General features: G+C 48.7%; 1 protein-coding gene across 1 annotated transcript in view; it reads right to left on the bottom strand.

Annotated features, from left to right (window-relative positions):
- Positions 1-9,678, bottom strand: part of DNAH11 (dynein axonemal heavy chain 11) — a 306,168-nt gene that overhangs the window by 166,349 nt on the left and 130,141 nt on the right. Inside the window, exons 27-33 of the mRNA XM_044678853.1 lie at positions 9,370-9,526; positions 9,140-9,285; positions 7,122-7,238; positions 5,775-5,913; positions 4,108-4,200; positions 2,023-2,217; positions 923-1,000 (exon numbers count right to left, since the gene is read on the bottom strand). Of these exons, the coding sequence (XP_044534788.1) occupies positions 923-1,000; positions 2,023-2,217; positions 4,108-4,200; positions 5,775-5,913; positions 7,122-7,238; positions 9,140-9,285; positions 9,370-9,526 (925 nt within the window). The remainder of the gene's footprint in view (positions 1-922; positions 1,001-2,022; positions 2,218-4,107; positions 4,201-5,774; positions 5,914-7,121; positions 7,239-9,139; positions 9,286-9,369; positions 9,527-9,678) is intronic.

Below are 9,678 nucleotides of genomic sequence, written 5' to 3'. Positions count from 1 at the left end.
CTGAGGCGGACATGAATGGGAAATAGACCCTGAACAAGGACACTTGTTACAACCAGTGGAAATGTGCGTTGGCCATGGGTGGGGGAAGAGCGGGGGGGGGGGGTGTGAAGGGGAAAAGTAGGGGCATAAAGTATGTAAACAGATTAAAAACGAATATTAATAAATGTCTAATAAAAAAAAATCAGATACCAGGAGCCAGAGCTTTTTTTCCATTACAACTCGTGCATGTCATGTTTGGTACAAACAAATACTAAAAAACTTTAAAAAATAAATGAAATTGTGTAAGACAAGGTATCAAAGGGCATCCATCCATGGATGTTCCAGCTTGCTTCTTATTTATACTTTATTTTTTAACAACTAAGGACCTGATGTTAATTTTCCCCTCATCCATTTGCCTACCTACTTCCCCACCAACATAGGGCCACCATTTTGGTAACTCATGAAATCTTAGGGGTCTTAACACACAAATACAACCCAATAAATAAATGACCATCATCCAATGAGCTTCCAGTTGCAGGGTCATGAGCTACAATCAAATCAAGTCCATGGTTGTTCCCGGCTGGGGTGTGTCAAGCTACTCTCCGGCCCCCCAGCATTATCTCCATAACGTTGGAGACCTAGGTACCCCTCTCCAGGCAACCTCTCTGGTATGCGTCTCTCACCCCCCATAAGAATGTAAGCTTGTGGAGGGTGGAGATGGCCTTTGCTTTTTCATTTTATTCCCCAGTTAGGATAGTGCTTGACACATAGTTAAATGTGTTTTGTTCATTCATATGAATAAAGAGGAAAAAAAAACCTGATGTGGCAAAAAAGAAAATCTTCGTGTGAAAAAATGTGACTCCACGAAGTCCCTCTTCTCCTTGGACAAGAGTAAGAGGCAGAAAGAGACGTGGTGAGGAGCCCGTGAGTCTGTTTGTCCTACCTTGCTCTTGCCTGTTCCTGCGTTTCCTATCACGAAGACCGAGTGCCGGACAGCTAACAGCTCCTCCAGCTGAACCACCTGCAAAAGTGATCATTATTTGCTCTTGATGAGGCGACCATGAAGAGATGTGGGGCGACCATTTCTAACTCCCGCTTCCCAAGACGACTACGCCTCCCCCTCCTTGGAAGCCTCTCGCTTCATCCATCCGTCCCCTCTGCCCACCTCGCTAGTCTTCCTTCCCTTTCCCTCCTTCTTCTATGGCAGAGTCCATCTCCCATGGTGCCTCCACTTGCTCTTCTCTCGATGCTTCCCTCGAGGCTGCTCTCTCTAAAGTAACTGACCATCCTCGCTCTGCCTAATCTCTGGGCAGCTTTTGACTCTACTGATCACTCTGTTCTAGGTTTTCGGGAAGCCCCTCTCTCGCCTGCTTCTCCGCCTACCTCTCTGACAGCTCCTTCTCTTCCCCTTTTGCTGGATCCTCCTCCGGGTGGCCCCCCTCTAACTAGATGCTCTTCAGGGCTCTTAGACTTCCTTTTCTTCTCTCTCTAGTACGGGGATCTCATTAGCTCCTGTGAATTCAGTGATCATCTCTAGGCTGACGGCTCTTCCATGTGTGCATCCAGTCCTCCCTCTCTGCTGACTTCCCATCTCCCATCTCCAGCTGAAGCCACCATCTTGAACTACGTCCCAAAGGCATCTTACGCTCAACATAGCCCTGGCTGAGCTCCTCCTCCTCCCCCCAGGCTGTCGTGCCCGTAGCCCCAGCTCCGCTGATGGCTGTCTCCCCAGACCCGCAGGCTCCCCGCCTAGGAGCCAGCCTGGACCTCGCTACGTAGCAGAGGGATGGAGAACGACCCAGAGGTGCAGCTCGGACTCCGAGGTGTGGGGAGGATCCTTTTTAGAGGGCTGGTTTCAGCGTGCCCCTATGGCACACGCATTTATATTCCATGTCTAGAAACGTATAAATATTGAATACTTCTCTTACAGATGTCTACTTCTATATAAATGTTTAACTTTAAAAATACACGCCGATGAATATGCATGCCTAGCCTGGGCCCGTGTGTGCCTGGGCCCGTGTGTGTCTGCGCATATGCTCCTACTTTGAGGATGAAGCTCTCTTCGGGCTGCAAGCAGAGCTCCAGGGTCGACTGGCGAACCATCTGCTCGAACGGCATCTCCCTCTTCCTGGGGACGTCGAGGGCTGGAAACAGGTCCCCGATGAGCCCCATGAACACGGGGATGTCGTCCGTCACAATCTTGGGCAGGTTGAAGTCTCTGAGGGCCCTCATCAGCACCTGCGGGAGGACACCAAGGTAAGAGCAGGCCGAGGCTGTGCTATCTGGGCTCGGGAGTGGATGGCCCAAAGCGGAGGCGCTCGTCCCGCTCCCAGCCTGGCCGTCTGAGGTCCTGGCGAGAGAATGCGCAGAGACGGCCCCAGCGCCGTCCCTGACCCGCTTTGGAGCCCGCCGCCGTGCCCGGCATCTCCCAGTGTCTCGTTCTCAGCTCGTAAGGGGGAGCCGCGGCCCAGGCTGGCAGCTCGTTTCAGGGAAGCGCTTTGGGAGCCACAGAGCAGCCACAGACCCGGCACGCAGCGAAGCTCTGGTCGAGGCTCTCGTTCAGGCTCTGGGGAGCCTCGGAGCCCTCAGACACTGGCCGTGGGTGCCAGCGGGAAGAACGCCGGCTCTGCTGGCAGCGGACCTGGGTTCGAAGGCGGGTCTGCCTCCGGGGCCCTGGTCCTCTCCGGCCTCAGCTTCTTCATCTCTAAAATGGGGGGCTACTTGCACTGGGTGACCCTCGAGGCCCCTTCCAGCTCTCTGACTCGAGAGGCTCTACACACTCGAGGGGAAGAGAAGGCGTGAAATGTCTGGAGGGGAAAACCCACAAATGCACCAAAAGCGGATCAGAAAGCGCCGGCGAGGCCAGCTGGGCTTGGGTCCAGGTTAGGTCCCTCCCCACGAAATAAAGACGGTCAACGGCTGCTCCCGCCGGAACGTGGCCAGCTCATTCCCCGGCTCAGAGAGGAGGAGAGGCTCCTCCACGCGTGGCCAGGGCTCGGGAACTCTCCCTTTGGGCAGTGACTCCGGGCCACCTGGTCTGCTTAGGGAGTCCTGCGAGCTGGACGGAAGGAGGGGAGGAACGGAAGGGTCTGAGAAATCCTCCGGCCAAAGGGTGACGGGGCTGCGCTGGACAAGGAAGCGAGGCCCGAGACCGTCCACTCCAGCCTTCTCAGGGGATGGCTGAGGACGCGGAGATGGAGGTGCTCCTTGCTTCGGGTCCCAGAAGCCGGCAGCACGCAGCCCCGGGATTGGGAGAAGGTCCTCGACTCCAGAGCTCTCTCTCCATCTGTCCAGCTTGTTCCCTCCATTTAACCCCTCTAGTTCTGTTTCTTTTATCTATAAACTGAGGGGGATGGGCAGGAGAACAACAAGAGCATCTACTTCCCGGGGCTGCTGTGAGGAACAAAGGGATACTCGCTGTGAGATACTTAGCACAGTACCTGGTATGCAGTAGGTGCTTAATAAATGCTTGTTCCCTTTCCTCCTCATAAGATGATTTCAAGTTCCAATTTGATGATGCCATGAGCCCAAAAGGGAACCCAGCGCTACAGCTGCCTTAAGAAGTTCTCCTTCATCCTTAGCTCGAGCATTGATTTAAATAAATCTTACCAAAAGCCGGAATTTGCAGAGTACTTTGTGATTCACAAAGTGATGTGTGTGTGCATGAAAAATCTCAGTGGCTCCCCAGAACAATGCTGTCAAGGTGGGGGCTTTACTGTTTTCTGAATAGATGAGGAAACAGAGACTGGGAATTTGTAACGTGTCTGAGGCAGGATTTGAACTCGAGTCTCCTAGATCCCAAGACCAACGCTCTGTCCATGATGCCACCCAACTCACTGATGGTTGATTTTCTTTAGGGGGACTTCAGAATATTTTCAATGATAATACATGAATGGATTCAATTTCCTTTCCTCAAACCATAGTCTTCATCACAGAAGACTTGGGACTTGTTTGTCAAACCAAAGCCTCACCAGCATCCCAAACAGCCCAATACCACATATATATGCATATTTTAGATACACACGTACACACACATGCACACTCACACACATGTAATTAAAACCCCCAGCAACGGCACCTAGCTCAGGACCAGACGCTCTCCCACCCCGACACGGGACGATGCACTACCTGGTCCTCGGGTCGATTTTTATCTCCTCGTCGCAGAGAACCAGCCACGACCAGGACGGACTTCACGGCTCGGAGGCCCCAGTCATAGTGATCCTAAAAGCAAGCACAGAGAAGCCTCCTGAAAGGTCTCAGGAAAGACAAACAGCAAACAGGATGGACGCAATGCAAAGCGAATAATCCCGGTTCCTTCTGTCAGCAGCACGTTCTCGGGTACAAATGTACACATTTCACTTGGATGTGAAGGAAACTCCCCAACAAGCAGAGCTATTCAAGAGCAGAAGGGGCCGCCTCAGGAGAGAGCGTCGCCCCCTCAGTGCAAGCGGAGGCTCAGGACCGACCACTTCTCCTTTGTTGGTTTTGGGGGGGATTCTTTGGACGTTGTGGGTTGGCTTAACTAGCCACTAATCATAGATTCGTAGATGAAAAAGATCTCCGACACTCTGGTATAATCCCTTCAAACTTCAGATGATAACTAAAGGGGATATAGGGAAGCTAAATGACTTGACCACAGTCATTCAGGCAGTAAGTGTCAAAGGCAGAATTGGAATTCAAGTCCTCGGGCACTACAGTGCCCAACATTCTATCTCCTACATCTCCTGCCACTCTGAAGGTTCCTACTCTCCTTCCATTGGAATTGTATGTGATAGGATGAGAGAATTGGGGGTCCTTTATCATCCCTTTGAACCCTAGTGATAGGAGAGAATTCTCTCTCCTTGAGTGCTATCACATACTTGTCTTCTTCCTCCTGAAGCCAGAACCAGAGAGGCTATCATCGATCATGGAACTGGCATTTATTTAGCTCGTCCTGGTCTCCATCCACATCAGTCCCATCTGTTGGTGTGAACAATATCCAAGCCTTTGTAAAATCCTTACACTTCTAAGACGTGAAGGATCTTTAGGAACTCCAGAACAAAAAACCATCCCTGCGGAAAACACTTCCATGAAGACAATGAGCAACCCATCAACACCTTAGTGAGCAACAAAGCCCCCTCCTAGGGAGCTATTCAAGGGCCAGAGAGGTTCATCTTGATCTCAGCCAAAAGACTGAGAAGAGATTCTAGAGAGGTTCAGGGTCTTGCCCAGGTTCACACAGATAGTGTCAGAGGCAGCATTTGAACTCAGGTCTTTGTGACCCCAAATCGATCACTTTTTTCACTGTTCCAATGTGACCTCTCCAGACGAGTCTTTGGGGACCTATAAAAAATATGAGCCTCCCCAAAAAGACGGCCAAGCATTTAGTGAGAACAAGTGCAGCCCACACGCCTCCCAAGAGATATCAAAAAGGTTCCCCTGTATATGGGGTACCTCGTCCCCACCCCCATCACAGAAATAGGAAAGACCCTGGACAAGACTGGCGGGCACAGATCAGGCTAGGAAGGACTCCCATGCTGAGGACAGATCAATTGGAATATTAATGTCGGAATTTTTCAAATCCAAGGAAGTGTGGGTAAACCATCCATACCCTAAAACCCCAATGCGTCTGCTCTGCTCCAGGATGCCTGATTATTTTAAAAATCAAGGATTTGAAAACATAGCTCAAGGCCATTCTTTCCCCTTTAACCACAAAGGGAATTCAGATGATTTGTTACTAAGCGTTGGCATTTCCAAATGGATTTCTTTTATGGCAACAAACAAAGGCTGCCTGGATGCCCCCCCTGGCCCCTCACCTGCTTGGAAAGCAGCTCCTGGCAGAGCGTGTACAAGGCAATGAACTTTCGAGCTAAGAGGCGGGCATCCACGAAGCCTTCCGCCACCAGCATGATTTCACAGATGAGTTCGATGTCGGGGGCGACCATGGCACAAGGTCTAAGAAAGAAACACACGCAGCTTCCGTCTTAAATGTGATAAGGTGAGAAGGACAAATTGCTTAAATCCAGTGATTAATTTGTACCAACATTCTAACGAGCCCCAAGAGAGGCACCAATTATATGTGTCAATCAGAACTAATGAGAAAGTCTTTACTTTGAATAAAAAATTCACAATTAGTGGGAGGCTGGAAAGTGGAGATCCTTTGGATTTGGATCCCATAGAAAACTCGTGGCGATGCCCCTTAAAATTGTGGGATACATAGAAAAACTGTCATAGGATTATAGCTTTAGAAATGTGAATCCTTTAAGGCCGTCTCATCTGGCCCCCCACATTTTGCAGTTGATTAACGGAGACCCAGAAAGGTTAGTGACTTACCCAGGGTCACCCAGATAGTAAATGGCAGAGCTGGTATTTGAACCCAGGTGTAGAGAGATGTTATCACCCTCCTCTAAATAACCTCCACTTATTTCTTTTGGTTTTATTGTATTTTCGATGAAAATCTTCTTGTAGAAGTTTGGGACTGAAGTAGAAGAATTTTTTCTTCTTTATAAATTAGCCTCTAACCCATGCTCTGGTTTTTTAAAAGTCATTTATGGACTTTACAAATCTGTCAAGTTTTTCAGAGCTGGGAGAGGAAAGCAGGGAACAGTCTCCTTAGGAGAGAAGTGTGATATAGTAGAAAGCATGTTATAGTGCTCTGGTGTCAGGAGGTTAACCGTGATCTCATTGATATTCAGGAGAGGAAGCTCTGTTGATCAAATGCAGGTCAATCCTTGCTCTGGAATTTACGGTCCTAAAGATTTGATCTGACTGGCACACCGAGTGCCAATATATATCCCAGGCAGGACTAGAACCCAGCTCTTTCTTGTTCGGAAGCCATTACCCCAGGTCGACTCTTGGTATCAGTAGAAGTCTATTTTAATCCCAGCTTTGACTTTCATTAATGTTATGGCCTTCGGCAAATTGCTTCCCCTCTCTGTCTCGGCTCTTGACTCTCCCCAGTTCTTCCTCATTCTCTCCTTTCCCAAAGACTCTCTTCCCCATTGAAGGGGGAAGAGGAAGCATCAACAGAAGAGGGCAAAGGAGCGAGGTCTAGAAGATAGATGCCCAGTGGGGCCACTCACTGGTCATGGAACACTGGGGGGGGGGCAGGGTTTTGGAAGCAAATGAGGGCAGCCCACATGAGACCACACACGAGTACTTGCCTAAAAAGGGCTTTGAGATTCTCAGGCAATTCTGTCCGACCAGCGTAGCCTGGGTTCATGGTGATGAAGATACCAACCGAGGGTTTCAGCCGGATGTCTTCACCCAGGAACATAAATCTACCAAGAGGGAAACATAACAGCATGAAAAAGCCACGGGCACTGCTTGGCAGGCGTGGGGGCTACGCCCTCAAATCCGTGACCTTCCTAAGAAGGGGAATTGGGTGGCTAGTTGGGGAGGGCAAGGCAGAGAGGGAGAGGAATCCAAGGGAGAAGAAAATGTCAAGGGAGGTTCTCAGCAACTGGGGAAGGTTCGAGGGGAATTAGAAGTTCACTTTACCTTTGCAGATGTATTGTGTGACTACTAGAAAAGGAAGATTGGAAAGGCAGAAATCAGTTGGATGTGGAGGAAGGAGGAGGAGAAAAAAGGAAGAGAAAGGAATATGGAGAATGGACAGAAGGAGGGCAGGGAAGGAAGCAGAAGAAGAGAGGAAGAAGGAACAGGAAATGTTGGTCTGAACCTTTTCTTTCTCTTAGCTTTAGATAGTAGCCTCAAGGCACAAATATCAGGGTTCTCAAGCATTTGTGGCTCAGTGCCTTGACAGCCAGGCTTAGAGAGGGGAGGGTCCTGGATTCCAATGTGGCCTCAAGACACTTCCTAGCTGTTGATCCTGGGCAAGTCTCTTAACCCCTATTGCCTAGCTCTTACTGTTCTTCCTTGGAACCAATACAAAGATGGAACGTAAGAGTCCCCGATTCCCTTCATGGGAACATAGAACATTTAAAAAATCACTGAGGAACCCCCCTCCCCCCTCCTACACCCAATCCTTCTCACCGCAACAAACTTTTGTTTATGTAGGTTTTATCTATCAATATTCATCATTAGAAATGAAAACACCTTAGTATTATTCTGAAAATAATTTCAGCCACCAAAGGCTCAGCTATATGGGAGAAACTGATTAAGAAAGTATACCACCTTCTGCATTTTATGAGAAGAGAGCTGTCCAGACAAAGGTTTAAGTCATGGTTGAGAAGTGAATGGCACTGGATTTGTAACCAGAAAACCTGGGTTCTAATTTTGAGTCAGACACTAACTACCCTATGCCTCAGTTTCCTCATTTGTAAAGTGGGGATAATAATTTACAGCTCCCAGAGTTGTGAGGATTGAATGAGAGACAATGATTGCAAAATGCTTATATCAAGCACCATATAAATGTTAGCAATTATTATTATTATTATTATTATCTTATGATTTACCCAGGATTTCACAGCTAGCACATGTCAAAAGGCAAGACCCGAAACCAGGTTATTAGGATTTTGAGGCTGGCTCTCTATCCACTCCGTTATACTCCTTGGTGTGATGGGAATCGGCCAAGAATAGTATGATGGAAAAGGAGATCAGCCAATAGTGCAGGGAGAATGAGGGTGAAGGACAGAGTCTAGTGCTGCTTGGGTACCCAAAGAATGCTGGCAGAGCCTACGCGGATGCCCCAGATACATTCTTTGTAGAACATCTATGGGAAAGTATGAATAAGAATCATCCAGAATGAGGAGCCCAAAAGGTTTCATCAGCACCAAGGAGAGAGCAGCCCTCACCAAAGATGTCACAGAACCCCCCCCTCAAGCACTGAAATAGATTTAGTGCCAAAAGACAAACAGAGAGGGCAGAGAGCCGAGAGACATCGCTGGTCTTTCCTATTAAACTGACTCCCTTCATGGGATCATGGAACACTAGAGTTGGAAGGGTCCTTGGAGGCCAACTTTAACTAACAGATTAGAATGTAAAGGAAACTGAGGGAGGCTGATTGATTGGTTTGAGGTCCCATAAAAGTAAATGGAGAGTTGAGCTGTGAATAGAAGTTCTCTGAGTCTAACTCCACCATCTTTCTGGGACCTCTTCAGCAAGGAGGGAGGGAGGGTTTCCTTAGACTTCTGTTTCACTCCATTTCTCTCTTTCTGGTCTTTGGGATACCCTGAGGGGAAGGGTAAAGGGGACCAACAAGTAGGCACGATGCACGCACCTCTTTTTCTTGTTCCTGATGGCATCGTGTATCATCTTCACTTGCACGGCCACCACTGACAGAACCTCGACTGCAATCCGATTGAATTCATCAAAACACCCCCAGGCTCCTGTCTGGACCAAGCCTTTGTAAACGTTGCCTATGGACTGAAGGACACAGTCAGAGCCTCGTCAGGGAACCTCATTGTTCTCTGAGCTTCATTCACTCTTAGGAGACATTCCCCATCTTACCTTGTAGTCCATCTGCTCAGAACAGTTGAATACATAAACCATCATGCCAAGGGCATGCCCCAAGTCCTTGGTGGTCTCTGTCTTGCCTGTGCCAGCTGGGCCAGCAGGAGCCCCGCTCATGGTGAGATGCAGTGACTGTGTTAAGGTGATGTAACACCTTGAAATAATGGAATATAGCCCTTTTGTTAGTCCATAACCAACTGAATCAAAGACTAAGACCTCCCAAAGCCATAAAACTGAGCAAGAGGCTTCCATCTAGCACACTTTGTGTTTGGATTGCTTGCTTGATGTTTCCTTATTAGATTGTAA

Source organism: Gracilinanus agilis, chromosome 5, assembly GCF_016433145.1.
Source record: "Gracilinanus agilis isolate LMUSP501 chromosome 5, AgileGrace, whole genome shotgun sequence".
NCBI lineage: Eukaryota > Metazoa > Chordata > Mammalia > Didelphimorphia > Didelphidae > Gracilinanus > Gracilinanus agilis.
Note: the sequence above shows the minus strand (reverse complement) of the source record. Positions and strands in the feature narration are given on the sequence as shown.